Below are 18,430 nucleotides of genomic sequence, written 5' to 3' on the forward strand. Positions count from 1 at the left end.
AAATAAATCACATGATGTCCTGATCTAGTACTGGTCTCAAAACCAAAAGGGTGCAGATAAAAACAGTCTTTTTATTAAACAAAAGAGAAGTATTGAGAAGTTTATTACTGACATTGTTCAGTTCACAGAGAAACAACAGGGTGCAACAACAGATAAATTCAGGAGGATTAAAAACTTTACAGAGAACAGAATTAATGGATGTGTTTTGTGTAAACTAGGTGAGGATCATGGAAACGTATAGTCAAGGACCAATTGTTGGTCTCTTAACTGATGCGTGTGTGTGTTTTAACTGTGTATTTGCAGGAGGTGGGCTACTGCCAGGGCATGAGTCAGATCACAGCTCTGCTGCTGATCTACATGAACGAAGAAGACGCCTTCTGGGCTCTGGTCAAGCTACTGTCTGGGCAGAAGCACTCCATGCACGGTAACACACACACTTCTGCTTAAAGTCAATGTCCACTGGATGCATCTGCAGCCATTCTGGCTGATGTGCTGACTTCACGAGGTGTTTGACCTGAGTGTCTCACTCTGCTCTTTCCTCTGATCACATATTTTAATGTGTCAGGTTTATTTTTCCTGAAGCAGTTTGTGTCTCTGAAGTGTGAAATTCGCTTGGATGCACATAATCACCTATATTTATTATTTATTTACTTACAGTTGACTTAAAATTCATATGCATTTCATTTGTTACTCACACAAAACAATCTCACCACACAGTCCATTAGAGGCCGTTCTAGCAGCAGATAATCTTCCCAGTTGAAAGGGGAAGGAAGATATTTCACTTTCTTTGAACAAAATGATGTGAACACATCGTGATTGGGTTTAAACTTCAGAGCAGCTACTGATGAACCTGGTGGAGAGATCATCTGTAAATAAGTAGGAAGAGAGAGAGAGGAGAGGGGGAGAGAGTAAGACTCTTCCTGCTGGTAACATGAACTATTCTGAAGCACAGATACAGATACAAGGTCTGTGGGGTACAGCAGTCATTTATGGAAAGCTGATAAGATCATTGATACATCAAACTGCATTTAATGTGCTTGTAAAACAACGTAATACTACATTGGAAATGTCGCTGCTTCTGCAATAGGGTTGTGTGATCTTATCCACAGTCAAACTGAAACAACTACAGCTGAAACCTCCATAAACAGCCACGATCACTGCACTCAGGGATATGCTCTATAGACCATAAACATACAGACACATTTATATACATACATATTTTAAGGGATTATCACAGACTGGACCTGAAAGCCATGAAAATACACAACTATCTAAAAAGACTCACAGTTTGGCCGTGGGGCTGTTTCAGCTGCTGCCAACATGAAGCTCAGCTGGAACATATTAACATCTTTGTTGATGCTGATGGCGAAATACTGTATGTAACTGCAGGATGAAGAGAATAAGAGCCAGCTGAAAAGATGGTGACTTACTGCAAGTTTATCTCTGACTCTGTCCAGTTAACCCGGTCTGTCCTCACCTGCAGGGTTTTTTGTCCCTGGCTTCCCGAAGCTGATGCGTTTCCAGGAGCATCACGATCGTATCCTCAAGAAGACGATGCCCAAACTGAAACAACACCTGGTGAGATACACAACACTGCTGTAGCAAGCTGTAAATAACTCAGGGAATAAATACAACAGAGGGACAGAGGGATTGTAACACAGCATATATCAGGTAAATAAAGTGATTTACACTAATGTAAAGAGAGTCAGGGGAGCAGGATTAGGAGGTAAATACACACTGAACTGACACTGCTTTTGTTGCTGCTATGATTATTTTTATACATCACTTCTTGGTAGTAACACTCAGCAGTCACTGTTCAGTCTCCCCTCCCTGCTCAGTGCACTAAAATAGATTTTCTGTTGGGTTTGTCTGTTCTGCTGCAGGACACCCAAGAGGTGTTTACCAGTCTCTACACCATGAAGTGGTTCTTCCAGTGCTTCCTGGACAGAGTGAGTACATTAACAGGAAGCTCAACTAACACATGAAAATGTAACAAAGCTGATCAGAGCATTTTTCTTGCTTAAGTTTCCCATAGCCAGACATATTTAATTCCTCATGAGACAACACTCCCCTCTACCACACAGGAATAATTTTCTCTCTGAAAAGCAAATTGTTGCTGCAGTCAGGAAGAAAACAACCTCGATCCCACACTCAGTGATCTGTGATAACATCAGACTTTTACAAGAACAAGTATAATGATATATATTTTTCTTTCTGTCATCATGAAAAAAGGCCAAAACCAACAACAGGCTCCGAAGATGTTCCCAACAAACGCACTAGTTCCTCCTGCTTGAGTGCATTTAAAACCAGAGTACCCAGCTGTTCAAGGAAATTACTGGGCCTTTTTATTTATCTGGGAGGTGTTTTTAAACATTGATGTCTGTCATAGGAGACAGTGGGTTTGGGGGTTTGGCCATGTAGACAACCTTATTCTTTATCATCAATGTGAGCACTATTATCAGTCTACAAGATGTGTACATGGACAACAATAAGAGGATCTTCTGACACTTGTGTTCCGTTTGTGGCCAGACTCCCTTCACCCTCACCCTCAGGATCTGGGACATCTACATCTTGGAGGGTGAACGAGTGCTGCCTGCCATGTCCTACACCATTCTCAAACTGCACAAGAGTAAGACTGTTTACTCCACGCTCTGGTACCAGCTGGTGTCCTCTCACCAACAGAAAAGGTCTAATGTGTGTGTGTTTGTGTTTGCAGAGCACCTGATGAAGCTGTCCATGGAGGAGCTGGTGGAGTTTCTGCAGGTGACTTTGTCCAAAACTTTCTTCCTTGAGGACGACTTTGTGATTGAGCAGCTACAGACGTCCATGACGGAGCTCAGGAGGGCGAAGCTGGAGCTGCCTGCGCCAGGTACTGCTACAGCGAGATGCACAGTCACAGCAGAACAAGCTGTAATACAAAGAGGGACATTTTTGACAGTGATTCTGTGGCTGCAAGAGAAACAGAGAGACAACAATAAACTAAAATACTGCTCTGCTCCTTTAGTCATTTCACTACAAATCTAAGCATCAAGCAGTTTGTTTATATCACACAGAACTGATTTATTAATATGCTGATTTTATGAAGGAAGCCTTTTACCTGAACTGATACAACATACACAAGTATGTTTTTATTAGTCATTATTTAAGTGAGAATTGCTGCTTTTTTCTTTATTATATTATTGTAAAGTGAATATTTTGGGGGATTTGACTATTGGTCAGAACCAAGAATTAATCAACATCTTTGTTGTTTATACACAAATATGTCTGGATTTAAAAGTACTAAAATATAGCTTTTAAATCAGTGATCCGAAGCAGTCAAACCCAGAAACATTCAGTTGACAACGGGAAAAATGCTCCTTCAGGTATCATGGCTTTTACATAACAATGCATGTGTACTGTCTTTGCTGTTCCATATACATTCATTCAGAAAAAGGTAAACTTCCTGATGTAGCCTATAAAAAAAACGAGACAGTACCTTGCATTAGTGTACAATATTACACACAGACATAAAGACACACCTGTCCAGCTGCCACCACACATAACAACACACTGAATCAGCTGACCTGGCTTCCTGCTGTGCTGTAGCTCGTAGTTGAATTAGTAGTGGTGTGTTTCTAATCTTGCTCTGTCTGCTCATTAATCTGCCTTCTCTCCCTCTTCTTTCAAACAATGTTAGCCAACAACAACAAAAGTGTGGCCGTGAGTGGGGGCCACATTCCCTCCTACAACAGTAACCGGTGGGCTATCCTGACTGGTCTTCCCTCTCCATGTCTCTGTCCATCTGTCCCTCAGTCCGTCCGTCCTGTCTGTCGCCTGTCTGTCCAGCAGCATTCGGGTTTTTCCTTCACAAACTAGTCTTCCAGCTGTTTTTAAACCCACATGCTATTTTTCAACTAAGTTCCGATGCATTGCTTCAGTGTTTACTTGGAGTCCTGCAGTGGCTGGCTCCCCTCTTCTTTTTGTACCTTGAGTTTTTCCCCCTTTTCTCCCATGTTTTGATTCCAAAGTGGCTGCAACTGTAAAAATTAACCTTTGTACATGAAGGTTTTTCAGGTGACATAATGTGCCCTCTGGTGGCCAGTTAAAGGTCCTGTATGATACTGTTCTTAAAACCAGAACTGGGAAGTCTGTTTGAAAGTTACTCTAGTATTTTGTTAGAGAACTATCTAATATTAACAACTATTATTATTAAGAAATAATATAATTAACCTGACTTTTCTCAGGGTACAATTTGCAGCTCTTCTGTTTGTAAAGATGGGTTAGAGTGTCACAGAAATATACTTCAACTTATAAACTGACTGAATGGATCCACACCTGTCCTCAGCAGTGTTTTTCAGGTTTCTATGTGTTGTCTTCCTGCTGTCTTAATTCATTAGTCAGACAGTCGTCAGTAACTTTAGCAGCCACATTTTTTATTAAGATTTTTGACTTCAGATTTTTGCTTTCTTCCAGAGCCCACACAACTATAACAGTAGCTGTCTGTTCGTTTCTCTGCGCTGACAAGATAATGAGCCACTTTTCCAACACTGGAGGCTTTTGTTAAACTTCCTTTTTAACAACCATCTGCAGCCACACTCTCTGCTGTACAGGGGGATATTTTTAATCTGCATTTTTGTATGTGAACTGGCTGAACTGTGAGAAATGACAGTGATTTTATGGTTCTGTATTTTTTAACATAACTAGGCCTAGTTTGAGCTAAAAGATTGTCTCCTCTTTTCCTAACCACCATCACTGACCTTTCGCTGAGTTAGTAGGTTAGAACGATGAAGAGTCGGTGTCTGAATTCAGTTTATTTCTGTCGCCAACACCAGTAAAAAACTGAGTTAAGATTAATATGTGGTATTAACTTCGAGAGCTACCAGTAACACCTCTCCTTCAAGACTTTCATACAAAGCAAGAAATTACATCTTTTATGTGATGTTATGACCTTTAAAATCCAAAAACATCACTTCAGTGTTATCTTCCTCAGACCTTTGTAAGTGAGGAAAAAGCCTCTACAACAGCATTATACGGTCACGGTGTAAATGCAGCTCCATAAGGAAAGGTGAGGCTTTTAAAGGCTGCCTTCCTGACACTGTAAAATACAAAATACTGAAATGACTTCTTCTTTCTCCTTCCTTATTCCCGTGAGAAATAAAAACAACTGAACAGCTTTGTCATGAAATAAGGAATACTGAGCACAAAATAAAATATGATGTTGTGTTTGTATTTCAAACACTGCTGGTGTATGTTGGGGAAGTTCACCTAAACCAGCCAGAATTCACGCTTAAAATAATTTGAAAATTATTGATTTAAATATATATTTTGTATTACACTATATGAAAATCTTTTGTTTCTAGTTGCTTATATTATTTTTTATGTGCAAAAATCTCAGGGGACACACTGATGATCTTAAATTAATCTAGTTTTATATACAGTGCTATAAAATCATTTTCACCGGAGTTTAAAAAAAAAAAATCTGAATGTTTGTGAATTTTTTTTCTTACCCAAAAAATGAAGCTAGAGATTATAGCTCAGTTATTTTAAACATTCATTTCAGTTCAAATTTGTTTTATCTGCCATTTCAGCCAAGAAACTTAAAACATATCTCACTAAAACCTTAGTGGACTTGCTTGTGAGGTTAACTTATAAATGGTTTCAGAATTACATATTCAGAGGAAGAGTGAACAAGCTCCCTGCCTGTACTGCATAAGTGAAAGTGCACACAGGAGCTGTGATGAGGTTTACCTACCTGTGTTGTGAACAGGACAGCCTCCAGTGAATAAGGATTCCTAGAAGAAGATACAAAACTATATTAATTTGTTTCCAGAAAGAGCATTTTTGCAACACTCATCAGAGATTTTGTCTTTTTTTACATAAACTGACCCAGTTCAGATCAACACTAATGAGGAAAAACTGGATGATTGGATGACTGCATAGTTTAGTTGCCCCTGTTGATTTACTCCAGTTTAAGAGGAGAAAAATGGTCAAGGTCAGAGGATAAACTCGTCATGGACAGACACTTTAGTTCGTAGATTTGGTGCCAGTAAGTTCATTTCCTGGATCACTCCCACAGCACTTCCTCTTCCTCCAGCTGCTGCCTCCTGGCCTGACTCTGGTGATCACACTTTCCCTTACAGTCCCCAACACATCCAGCATCACCATCACTGTGTCTTCACACTGTATCTGGTCCTGTCAACTGTACTTTTCATTTCTCTGTGACAAAAAGCAGTAAGTTAAGGTATTACCCCATAACTTGTTACATGTTCTGATTGTAACTTTGGTGCAAGCTGATTAGTAAAAGTGCAGAGATATTTCTGTGGTTTTAATGCTTGTACTTACAAGTCTCAGTAGTTTTTACAAGTACATTAATCAAGAACTATTCCTGTATGACCTTTTGAGTCAGGGGCTACTGCTGCAGCTAAGTGCAGCTTAATGAAATGGAGTCAGACTCAATTTCAGGAACCATTCAATTGACTGTCACTTGCTAACTGAGCCTCTCCAGCAAGCTGGGAATTAATATTAAACAGTATTTCTGATGTTTTTTTCTGTCCTTTGCTCTGTGCCTGTGGAGATGTGATTATGTGTTGTCATGAATGTAATTCTCCTTTATTTTTACCTCTCTATGGCAGTGGTGTTGCATGAATCCATGTCCCCGTTGTGACTCCTCATCTGATGTGAATCAGCGCCACACAGTGTGTTCAACCATCACCGTTCAGTTTTGATTCCTAGTGATTTTCTAATGTGTTTCCACTGTTTTCATCTTGCAGGTAAAGAGGACGAGTTTCCCAAGAAGCCCCTAGGGCAGCTTCCTCCTGAGCTGGGAGCAGCAGTAGGGAACCACGTGGGCAACGGTGAGAGTCACGCCGAGCCAGCTGAGCCTCCCAGGGACCCAAGTCCTGTACCAGACCGCCAGCGGGACAGTAGGCCCCCGAGCCGGTCACGCCGGGATTCGCTAGATAAACCATTCCGCCACCACAAGGTTGAAAAGAGGGATGCCCGTTCCAGGGGATCAGGGGAGATCCCCAATGAGCAGCAAAAGCAGTCCACTTCCACCATGCCTGAGAGGGGGGCAACACCGCACTCATCGCTCACCCCTACACCACAGCTCACCACGGTGGATAGAAGGAAGCCTCAGAGCCATGCCACCGCCAACCACAACTCCAACGCTGCCTCCAGCTCTCACAGAGACATCACTCCCCGCTGGGTCAAACCCTCCGAGACAAGGCTGGAAGCGGTCAAAGCGGCTGCAGCCCGGGAGATCAGAGGAGCATCACCAGCCCCTTCCAGCCCAGATGACACTGCTCTTCCCCATCACCGACCACGCTCCAAGGGTTTCATTCCTGGCGCGGACCGAGGCTCCAACGCCTCCCAGTATGACAACGTACCAGGGCTGCCGGAGCAGGATTTCGAAATCTTAGAGCTTGAGAGACCTCCGTCCAGAATGAGGACCCCTCGTAGTGAGACACCCTTCAGTGTATCATCCCTCCATCAGGGCAGCCCCAGTCGTGGACCCAGCCTGGGAGGGAGTGTTGTCTCCGTCGCATCAGGGGCCAGGATGGTCCAACACCCTCCTCCTCCATTTTCCCACAACAATCCAGCAGGGATCCAGGCCAGCTACCCCGGCAGCCAGAGCCAGTACAATACCCCTCCCAGGCAGCCATCCCCAGGCAGAACTACTACCGAGGTGCCCATCTTCCATCCAGCCTACAGCGTAAACCTAGACCACAGAGGAGAGGAAAGACTCTATGCACCATCCTCCCGATTTCCCACACCCTCCAGCGTGCTGTATGGGGAACTTGCGTACGCCACCACCCAGCGGCAGCATAACAGCCTCTCCCCAGAGAAGGCTCTTATGAACAACTCCTTCGCCACGTATCGCAGACAGCCACCACCCAGCTCCACTCACAACCCTCGAAGCATCAGGCCTCCCCCAGAGCATTCCCTGCAGCTGGAAACCCAAGGGAGCTCCACCCCTATCTACCTGCAACAGCTCACCTCCACCGCACAGGTCTACACCCCAGTAGACTACAGGTTCGAGGGGCATCGGAGAGGCGAGGCTAACCCGCACTACCAACCAGAAGCAGGGTCTCGGCAGGCTGTAGACGGGCCCATGTGGGCATCAGAGGATGAGCTGCCCCCTCATTCCCCAGGTGGAATGCCCCGCTCACCCAGCTTCCAGAAAGCCCAAATGTCTCCTGTTCAGCAGTTTACTTTTCCCAGCAACCCGGACGGCCTGCTTCATTACAGGACACAGTTCCAGGAGCAGCAGCCTGCCATAAGGCACCAGCTCCCCCAGCTGTTTGGAGGACCACACTACAGACATGCACAGGAGGCGTTTGCCATGCAGGAGTCCATGCTGCTGTAACTGAACAATAAGGAAATGGACAGACACTGTAAAAAGAAAAGAAACTGAGGTGTAGTCACTGACACTGTGGTAAAGACGAGCAGTAGTCCTAGCTATGTTAGGAACCTGGTTTTGTTTCTGCTCTGTTGTTCTTTATGTGTGAAGTACTGACCTTCTGACTGTCATTCTGCATCGTAACGTTGCAGGACACACCAGCCTCTGACGTTTTTACTGATCACTTTAAAAAAGAAAAAAAAAAGAGAGAAAAAAACTGACTGAAGATTTTATTTTATTTTTGGATGTAAATCATTAACGAGAGGTGACAGTATATATCTTTTAGAGTCTGATATGTACAGTGGATTTTTTTGTTAATATGCTGAGTTGTTATCAGTAGCAGGGGAACACTCTCCTGAGAGAGCAAATCTCTGACTTTTTTTTCCATCTTTATTTTTTTATGTGTTACTTGCAGATATTTACATTAGAGATCAATTTACTCTATATGCTCATGAATGTTATTTTTCAAAGAGAATAAGTAAAACTATGTCCAATGACACAATTTAGAAAGCAGTGACAAACAGGTCACTGTAATTTTTTGATTTTCATTTCAATTCTGAAACTCCTGCACTGTAGAAACAGCAGGGTTTGTTGTTTATTTTTTAGTTTTGCCATTTCAGTTTCAGTCAAAGTTTTCCCTCCTGATTAACTCATGTGCAATGCATTTCTCTGTCACACATGAAGTTCAGTACATTGAGTTTTTACACATATTTGAGGCCAGTGTAGTATTTGTCTAAATTCCAACCCTGATTAGAAACTCATTGTGAGGGCTGATAGTCATCTGATTTGCGATGTAAGTATAGGTAATATGTTTTTTTAATTACTGTACTGTAGCTACAACATCTTGAGCACATGCACCAGGAGATGGATGTGAACTAGTACAAATTTGCTTTATTTCATTATGTCTTTTTATTCTCAACACTGTCATATCAACTACTGTTCAGCTCCTGGCACTTCCACTGGCATACAGTCTTCTGGCACACACAAACACACACACAAACACACACATATGCTCTCACTACATGTCACAAATGTGTGAGTCACACATTTCAACATTTATCAGTCACATTCCCTACTATTATTATTCCTCACTCTCTGGTTTTGATGCAGTTACTCTCAAACAGTATTGCTGTACTGTTCATTACATTCCCTAAGTTATCTTTGTTTTTTGTTAAACGACTAATTGCAGACCATTCTGATACTTTGCTTAATAAAATGAGGTGGGTTGAAAATAAATCTTTGGTTCTGTCCTTGCATATTGATTGCTGTTGTATCATAAACATGCATATCCTTCTAATATTTATTTCAATATATATTTTTCTCCACTAATAATGAAACTCTGCCCCCCAGTGAGGCAGTGTAGTTTTGCAGTAGTGTGGCAGGACATAAGCCAATAAAGCTTAAGATTTTTATAAAGAGCTATCATGTGATTGTTACATGCATTAATGAATGCTACACAAACACATATATACTATTTTTGATATTTTTCTCTGTTTTATATAACTGTACGTTAAATATCTTTGGGTTGTGAACTGTTGGTTGGACAAAAAAAAAAAGCTATCTGCGGAGATCATCCTGGGGTCTGGAACTGTCACTAAAAACTGAATTTGAAATGCTCAATTTGAATAACTGCATTAATTAACAGGGAATTCAAATCGCATAATTTCAATTTGTGTTGTTTTACTTGAGTAATTGCATTAAAAAAACTGGACCAGAAGAACATAATTTGATTGATTGATTTGATATTATGACACTGAACTGTATTTGAAAATTTAACTCTCTATTTACTTCCACAAGTACGTCCCTTAACACAGTTTCACTTCAGTTTTTGCAGTACAGTTTCAGTTTAGTGAGACACATCCGGTCGTTGAGGAAGAGGAGTTCAGTGCAGATTCACCAAAAGTCCTTTTCACCATTTTGAAATTCCGTGGTCTCTCAGAAATGTAGTGAAGTACCTCACATTTGTACTTATTTACAGTACAGGAGTAGATGTACTTTAAAAACTCCAACTGAACCTGAACTAGCAAAGTAACCGCAACAGCAGTAGCCCAACAGTCCGCCCTTATTTTTGAAAAGCAAAAACAGACTTAGCCAAGATATTAAAACATGTAAACAGAGACAGCAAAAAATACGACACAACTTCGTGTGCAGACGGGATGAGGAGTTCAGAAGTTCAAGATAACAACAGAGGAAATACAGTCTATGGGAAAACGCCACAAACGATCGTGCAGCAGCTAACGGCCGACCGCTCGTTAGCTCGTTAGCATTTAGCAAGTTTGTACTAGTCAACTTTTCCAAGACAAATCACTTGCAAGACTCTTGGAAAAAACATCAAAATGTCCCGAAACAACACTTACCCCCGTTTAGGATCAAAGATGATTCCGTCCACTGAACAACGACAGATGTTTTAGCCTCTTTACAAAGTCACAGCTACAACACTTTACCTCGATCCGAACAAAGATGGCGACCGGAAGTGACATATGTCTTTGCTCGTTGACGTTGAAAAGTAAAATATTTAATTAAAATTAAAATTAAAAGCATTACTATAGATAGGTGTACATGATAAAAGCAATTATAATTTTGCTAATCACCAAATGTAACTGCTCAGTTTCTTGTATTTTTTTTATTTATTTTTTTAATACTTGATGGCATCCTTGTAAGACCTACATTGGGCTGCAAAGCGGAAGTAAGTAACCAACAGACTTGACTTGAAGTATTTTTCGCCATTAGAAAATCGCATTAAAGTGTTTAATATCTTCAATGATCTGAGATTATCAATATAATCATTAATTTAATGATACATTAGCATTATGCTATGGTCATCAATTTCCCACTATCTGCTTGGTGCAACCAGTGTTTCTAAAGAGAAGATGCATATTGCACAAATCAGGAGTACAACAAATGCAAAGGGATTCATTGACAAAAACAGGAGAAGAACACATCCCACAACAGATACAAAACCCATTCCAAACTGACCTAGAAACTGAAACAAAACAGTTTTGAACTTTAACTGAATATTTTATCAGCTTGGTGGTTGGATGTTTCATGATGAAATGTACCTTGAGAGTCTCTCCTTACTTATAAAGTACAAATGCTTGTACCTTTGACATTTTATCAAAGAACCAGATGTTTTCTAACACAGTTGTTTATCTTTTGTGCCGATGATTCAACCACCCAGAAGACTTTTACTTCCAGAACCCTGGACATTCAAAGTAACCCCTCCCAAGTCTGTTTATTGGACAAATACTGTACAGAGCAGCATTCTTTAGCTTTATAAGTCTGTTATGTCATCAGCCATCTTGAGTCCTCTGGATGGTAACAGTAAATTATCCTCTCATCTCCACACTCCAGCTTTTAAGGCACACAATGGTTCAGCTACTCAAGTCTCAAGTCTCTGCAACAATGAGGAAATGCCCAGGGAAGGTGAAGTTAACAATTAGATCTTCAAGCCTTATCATTACATCTACAATTTAACAGCTGCGCAGCCCAATCACTCGCTCAGGACTGGTGCTAATTATTCCACACCAGTCACTGAAAACCATTTGTACCAGTCAGGAAAATAACTCAATTACTGCTGTTATCTCTTGTGGTAAAGGTCTCTCCAACAGTCCATCAATCATGGGCTTTTTCTGCTTTATTGCTCCACACTGGTTTGCGTTTCTCTATAAATGCCCGGATCCCCTCCTGTCCATCTCTCAGGGCCAGGTTGTCGACCATCACCTTGGAGGCGGTGGCATAAGCTGCATCTCGGCCTTGAGCCATTTGTCTTTGGAACAAACAAAGGAAGGAAGAAAACAATTTTTCACGAGGAACCTGGATTATTATGGTGAGTTGATAGAGTTTGAAAACATTTTAGCTGTCATTACTCCATATGTTGCTAATTTATTATAAAATTGACTCTAATTGTCAGTCTAAGTCTCTTATGATTGCAGCTAAATCAAGATGCAAAATACAGCCTTCTTTAAAGTCACTTTATCAAAATTCAATGATTTTTCCCACCACCTGTCTGGTCCTTCCACTGTCAACAGCAAATAGTTTTTGGTGCTGTCATCAAAACCTCTGAAAGTGTTAGCTGCATTTATGTAGCGTGTGGATGCCACCAAGGGCTTCTAATCTTTACAGTGATATAATTATTTGATTGAAAAAAAATATGAATGAGAATAATGTTTTCCTGATGGTCAAATGCTACATACTGATTATTAGCTATGATTTAAAGGGAAAAACTCTTCAGTGGCTCCTAGACTTAAAAAAAAACTGACAAAAGGTGAAAAAGGGTCTGTTTTCACTCTGACCTTTGGAAAGTGGCTTTGCCGAGGGCTACGACAGGTCGGCTGGCCTGACACACCCGCTGGGCGATGGCCATCGTCTCCCCCTCCAGTCGGTCTTCTGGCACCACCTTACTGACCAGACCATGCAGCAGTGCATCATGGGCTGAGATGGGAGTTCCTGTAAACAGCATCTCCATGGCAACCTGGTAAAAACAGAAGAGCAAAGGTGTATATCAATTAGAGCTTGATAGTGGAGTTTTGTGGGCTGTTGTAGTAAAAATATAAATCTCATAAAAAATGTATAAAAGACATCAAAGAGTAATCAAAATTGTTGCTGATTAATTTTGATAATCACGTAATTTAATTAAATTATCATAAAGAATAAATAAAAATATCACAAAACTTTATTTGCAAATTGTAACCTTCAAGTAAAAGGGTAAAATGCACAGAGAAAAGCTTTAATGTGATTCACTTTTTCTTGCATATTTGCCAAAATATATGCCCATAATAGTATTTATAGTTGCCCAACATTGGCTGATAATATCAAGACCATTTTCCCAATATCTAAATAATAAATAATTAATTATCAAGTGTCATTTTCTTGACCATTGTTGACATAATGGATTATTACTGAAGAAGTACTGTACTGGAAAAACTTAATATGAACTAATTCTGATTTTAGTTTTAGGTTTAAATTTCACTAAATGATGCTTGAAGATCCATTAATTTGCATAAACATAATCATCCTTCAGTTCAGTGGAGAGTTGCAGTCTCCTGTGATTTAAATGGTCACATTAAGGCATAAAGAAATTGACCATCAGTTCAAAATACACCTGAAATAAACAAGTGTTCTTCTGCTGCGTTCAGCTCTTACCTTCCTCGGCACAGCTCTGCCGATGGCCACCGCCGGCGTCGAGCAAAACAGACCCACGTTGACACCTGGAGTGGCAAAGGTGGACTTCTCTGTCGCCACGGCAATGTCGCAGCTGGCGACCAGCTGGCAACCAGCCGCCGTGGCAACGCCATTCACCATGGCGACCACTGGAACAGGTATGTCTTGTATCAGAGTCATTACCTGAATGAGATAATTTTATTAAAATAGTTAGTGATTATTTATTTATCATTAATTGTCTGTGGGCGCAATGTGTTTTTAGCGGAAACTGTAATAATATTTGCAATGGACTGATCTATCAGTTAGACCACAGGTGACACTTGATAATTGTTTAATTATTTAAGTAATTTATGTATCCATCCAATGTGTAAAACAATATCTTTGTTACAACTTCTCAAATATAAAGATTTACTTATTTTTCTATTGATTCAAGTCATTTTAAACTGAATACATTTGCTTTTTATCTAATTTATACATTAAATGAGTGATATTACATTATGTGACTTGTTAGAACAATTAGTGAATTAAAGATATTCAATAGTCAATAAATAGTCAAACTGCATTATATCAGAGATGAACAACACTCAGCAGAGCAGATCTGTTTTTAAATCAACAGTAAATAAGAGGCTGATGTTATAATAGTATGATCAGCTGTAAACAGAGCGTGTGAGAGGGGAAAAGAAAGATGGAGGAGGAGGCAGGAAAAGCAAAGAGAGAGACAAACTCACCTCTGCACAGGTGTGAAACACCTTTGTGTGATATTCTCGGCCCTGAGATGACGTCAGCTCCTTCAGGTCGTGTCCGGAGGAAAACACTGGACCTTTGGCTAAAAAACACACACACAAACACACAAGCTTAGACCAACATCCTTCTCCCTCCCTCTCTCTCTCTCACACACACACACACACACATTAAAAACACCAACCTGATATGATAATAACTCTGAGGTCTTCACTGTCGACATCAGTCAGGATGTCCTCTCTGAGGGATTCCAGCATGGACAAAGACAGAGCATTTCTCTTCTTGGGATTGTTCAATATTATTCTCCTAAAAACAAAGAAGAAGAAGAACACACCACATCTATTAGCATGGTCTTGCTTTCTGTTCTCAGTAGTTTATGTGGTTTTATTATTATTTTTTATTATTATTTGAGCGACAGTTTCACTTCAATTTGTTACAGGAATTTTCCATTGAGCTCTACAAGAATTGACAGCCATATTTGTAGTCTATCCACTTGCATTTCCTAGTAAAAAAAAAAAACAAAAGGACTACAACAGATTCTGTAATATCATTATGACACTGCACAACAACCACAGGAGACAGTCACATTAAACTGTTTCAGCCCAACCAGAGGAAGGTTACACTTTAATTCAAGATGCAACTTTTCCATTTAACCTGTTCAACCTGTTTCTGGAAGGATCGTGTCCCACTTCCTTTTGTGACCCGTGCTTTTGATCTAAACTTTATTTAAATAGTTAGTGATTTAATGCTCACATGTTTTCAAAATATATGTCAAATTAAACCTTTCAAGCATGAACAGAAAACTTTCACTGCAGTCAATAAGACTTATAGAGCAAAAAAGCAGAAAGTACCTCAAAATTGTAATGATAATTTATTATTGGCAGCACTAGACCTTGAGAAATAAAGTTCTTATTTGAGTATTGTACTCCTATCATCACAGTAGCCTACCTTAATAGAAAAATGCAGATTTTTGGTGGATATGAAATATTTCCTCATGTTGTGTTGCAGTTTTTACTGAATCAATAATGTGAGGTCACTGACAAGGACGCGGACCACGGTGACTTTCCGAAGGTGACACTGCAAAACAACCTGCTGGTCACAGGAATGAGTGAGTTTGGAGAATTTACCCTGTAATGCATGAACCGCAGTATGTTGTTCAAGTCTACACCGTCCCTAAATCCCCGGTTTCTACCTGCCGGCTGCTGCAGGAAGCAGCTCGGAGACGTCGGACACATTTCGTGACTGCACCTTATTCCGCGGTCTTGCCGTGTCACCGTCAGCGGCTCCGGGTCGGTGTGGGAGAGACGGCGGGTCCCGCTCAGCAGCGGTGTCGCCCCGCTGGGCCGGAACACCCCGACGGCCCTGCTCAGCAAACTGCGAGACATGCTCCACCGCCGCTCTCACTTCCGGGTGCGACGACGTCAACGACACGTAAGCAACGTCAAGTGACGCGGTTAAAAAAGAGACGCCAAAGAAATCACACAAATACAAAAGAATCAAAGCCTTTTGTGTTTTTTTTTTAACCTTTATATATTTATTTAGTAACTGGATTGTTACAAAAATGAATGAATAAATGTACAAAAAATTAAAATATAATTCTAACTTTGCCAGTGACTAAATATCTGTTAGTGCTTGCATTTTCTGTCTGGTGATAAATTTAACATAACATAGTAGACAAACTGAACCAGAAACAGTATGTACAGGCAAGTGACCTTTCTGTAGCATTTCTGATGTTAATTAAGTAACTTTTTGACCCAATTGTCATAAAAATAGATTTATTTCTTCCTTCCAAATTAATTGTTTGTGGGTAGAAATATTGTGTTTGTGACTTTATGAAAATTACCCTAACCCTTTATTCTATTTAAGGGACAACACAAACTATAGAGTTTTTTGTGGTGATAAATAAGCATCATCTCTGTAAAATAAGTAGAATAAAACTAAATAAATCTTCACTGTACAACTGTGGCGTGATAATAATGATGTAAAGCTTCCAAATATTGTGACACTAAAACTAAAAGTAAAACTGACTGTAAATGACCTTTGATTAAATAAATAAATACATGAATACCTGATTTAAAGTGAATTGTGCTGTTGTTACAGTATCTAAAAAGCTTATTCCTTGCACAAATATACATCTGAAGTAGTTGGAATAATAAAAACTATAAAAAAAAAAAACAACTACAAATTAATGAGAAAATATAAGTTGATGCCACTAAATTCCTGTGTATTGTTTTAAAGTGACACATAAATACACCAATAAATTCAACATGACATCAGAACAAAGGATACAGGCCACATATATGCTACATGTTGTTCTGACCTATATTCTCTAAAAGCTCATTGTTTGGGTTTCACAGTCGGTCAGTTCACTATTTTGGCTCAGTCTGCCCCCAAGTTGTTAGAAAAAATCATTGCAGGTGTAAAGAATTCAGTGGCTTATACACATGACATCATCATCATCATCATCATCATCATCATCATGTCTAACTGTGATGCTCCACTGTTACAGATACCTTCGATGCTACAATCTTTATAGGGACTTCGCTCCAGGTGCTGATATATGGAAACAACCTGTCGGTGAAGGTGTGTGAGAAGGTGTGTATGTGTGTGTCGGTGTCAGGATCAGAAAACGACAGCCGTCCTCTGTCCCGGTCCAGGTGGACTCTGATCCTCCTGGGTTTCTTCTTCACTGACACATCAGACCCTGTGTCTGATGGTGAGAGCGATTTGTATTCACCGTTGCAGAACATCAGCCTCCACAGTCCAGACCATGGGTTTCCTTTCCTCGGGCTCCGCTCTGTCAACACACCCAGTGAGAAGGCTGTGTTGTCTCCAACCTGCAGCTCCCAGCTGTGAGACCCTGAGTCGAAGCCCTCGGAGCCCACGACGGAGATGAAGTGATCGATCCTCTCTGGATTGTCAGGAAGCTGCTGCTTCGTCTTTCCTTGTCTCACAATGGTCAGATCTTCAGACAGGACGAGGTCTGGATGAGCAGTGTTTGGATCCAGAATCACAGGACTGTAGGAGACCATTTCCCTCATCTCGTTCCAGATGTTGAAGCGCAGGTTGCCCAGATGTTTGGCCTCATCTATCAGGGCTCCTGAGACCAGCTCTGGATCGTCAGGCAGGTGTTGCTGCTGGACTCTTTCTGCTGCAGCCTTGTAGTTCTGCAGGAATGAGACGTCCTTCGCTCTCAGCTCCCGCTCTGTTGCTCTGATGGTGTCTGACAGAGCTGTTATCTCCCTGCTCAGAGCCCCAATCTTCTCTTTCATCATCTGACTCTTCTGCTCCTCCTCCTCCCTCAGTGCAGCCATCCTGGCCTCCTCCTCTTCATCTAGAAACTGGTGAAGCCTCTTGAACTCCTCCTTGATCCTTTGCACCGTGTTTTCTGCTTGGACTTTAATGTGCTCAGCTGTTTGATCACAGTTACCTTTAATTTGATGAATGAGTGTCAGTTTCATTTTCAGGGGCTTTAAGAGATGCTGAAGTTTTCTCTCGTGGTCCTGCACAGCTTCATCCGCAGGTTTGAATCGGTGGTTGCTGTGTGTCTCTGAATCTCTGCAGGTGCTACACACCAGCTGCTCGTGGTCCACACAGAACAAGCTGAGCCTCTCAGAGTGCAGACTGCACAGTGGCTCAGACTCTGCTGCTGCAGCTCCCTCCTGTGGTTTGCATTGGCTCTCCTGAGCAAAGAAAGGAGGTTCACCCTTTGAAGCCCTTCTCTTACAGACCGGACACTCAGGACTGTGTCTTTCTGCCCAGTAGCTGTGCAGACAGTCTTTACAGAAGCTGTGGTTACACGACAGGAAGACGGGCTCTTTAGAAATGTCACTGCAGAGAGGACATGAGAGTTCCTGTCCTGATCTGGAAGCCATGTTTAGTCTGTGTCCTGTGGTCGGAGTTAGTTTCACTTTTAACAGCCTCCTCCTAAAGTCCTTATTTCCTGAGTATCGTCAGCTGTAAGTACAGTATATTTACCAGAGCAGGATTCCCAGTGTTCCCAGTATTCCCAGCTGTAGTGTAGCTGTCCTCCTGTAGGGGGAAGTTGGTCTGAGAACAAAGGCGTCTGTCTTTTCACTCGTTCCTCTCCTCAGTCCTCAGTGAGGGTAAACAACATTTTCTTCCCTGATTACACTTGACTCACCAGTC

General features: G+C 41.2%; 3 protein-coding genes and 1 long non-coding RNA gene across 9 annotated transcripts in view; 1 reads left to right on the plus strand and 3 right to left on the minus strand.

Annotated features, from left to right (window-relative positions):
• usp6nl (USP6 N-terminal like) overlaps window positions 1-9,798 on the plus strand; it is a 73,974-nt gene extending 64,176 nt beyond the window's left edge. For all 5 annotated transcript variants that reach the window (XM_071502252.1, XM_071502251.1, XM_071502253.1 and 2 more), the window contains 6 exons: window positions 304-424; window positions 1,484-1,578; window positions 1,884-1,949; window positions 2,530-2,629; window positions 2,717-2,869; window positions 6,750-9,798. In XM_071502252.1, the coding sequence (XP_071358353.1) occupies window positions 304-424; window positions 1,484-1,578; window positions 1,884-1,949; window positions 2,530-2,629; window positions 2,717-2,869; window positions 6,750-8,347 (2,133 nt within the window). In that variant the 3' untranslated portion in view covers window positions 8,348-9,798. The remainder of the gene's footprint in view (window positions 1-303; window positions 425-1,483; window positions 1,579-1,883; window positions 1,950-2,529; window positions 2,630-2,716; window positions 2,870-6,749) is intronic.
• Window positions 52-6,716, minus strand: LOC139635185 (uncharacterized). Of its 2 annotated transcripts, none has more exons than XR_011694141.1 (6): window positions 6,599-6,716; window positions 5,732-5,771; window positions 2,722-2,949; window positions 1,478-1,575; window positions 1,286-1,383; window positions 52-866 (listed from the first exon to the last, which is right to left on the minus strand). It is a non-coding gene; the product is annotated as an uncharacterized lncRNA (long non-coding RNA). The 2 variants fall into 2 exon arrangements; XR_011694140.1 differs by having other exon boundaries at window positions 2,722-2,908; window positions 6,599-6,714.
• Window positions 9,799-10,984: 1,186 nt separating the features above from the next.
• On the minus strand, window positions 10,985-15,709 carry echdc3 (enoyl CoA hydratase domain containing 3). Its single transcript, XM_071502256.1, has 6 exons — window positions 15,530-15,709; window positions 14,466-14,587; window positions 14,269-14,366; window positions 13,523-13,723; window positions 12,673-12,851; window positions 10,985-12,146 (listed from the first exon to the last, which is right to left on the minus strand). The coding sequence occupies exons 1-6, from the start codon at window positions 15,664-15,666 to the stop codon at window positions 11,993-11,995; spliced, it is 891 nt and encodes a 296-aa protein (XP_071358357.1). The 5' UTR covers window positions 15,667-15,709; the 3' UTR covers window positions 10,985-11,992.
• A 908-nt stretch (window positions 15,710-16,617) lies between these two features.
• LOC139635182 (zinc-binding protein A33-like) lies at window positions 16,618-18,404 on the minus strand. The gene has a single exon (XM_071502254.1). The coding sequence runs from the start codon at window positions 18,154-18,156 to the stop codon at window positions 16,765-16,767; it is 1,392 nt and encodes a 463-aa protein (XP_071358355.1). The 5' UTR covers window positions 18,157-18,404; the 3' UTR covers window positions 16,618-16,764.
• Between the last annotated feature and the right edge of the window lie 26 nt (window positions 18,405-18,430).

Source organism: Trachinotus anak, unplaced genomic scaffold, assembly GCF_046630095.1.
Source record: "Trachinotus anak isolate AG129_WGS33_773 ecotype Australia unplaced genomic scaffold, CSIRO_AGI_Tana_v1 ptg000018l, whole genome shotgun sequence".
Lineage (NCBI taxonomy): Eukaryota > Metazoa > Chordata > Actinopteri > Carangiformes > Carangidae > Trachinotus > Trachinotus anak.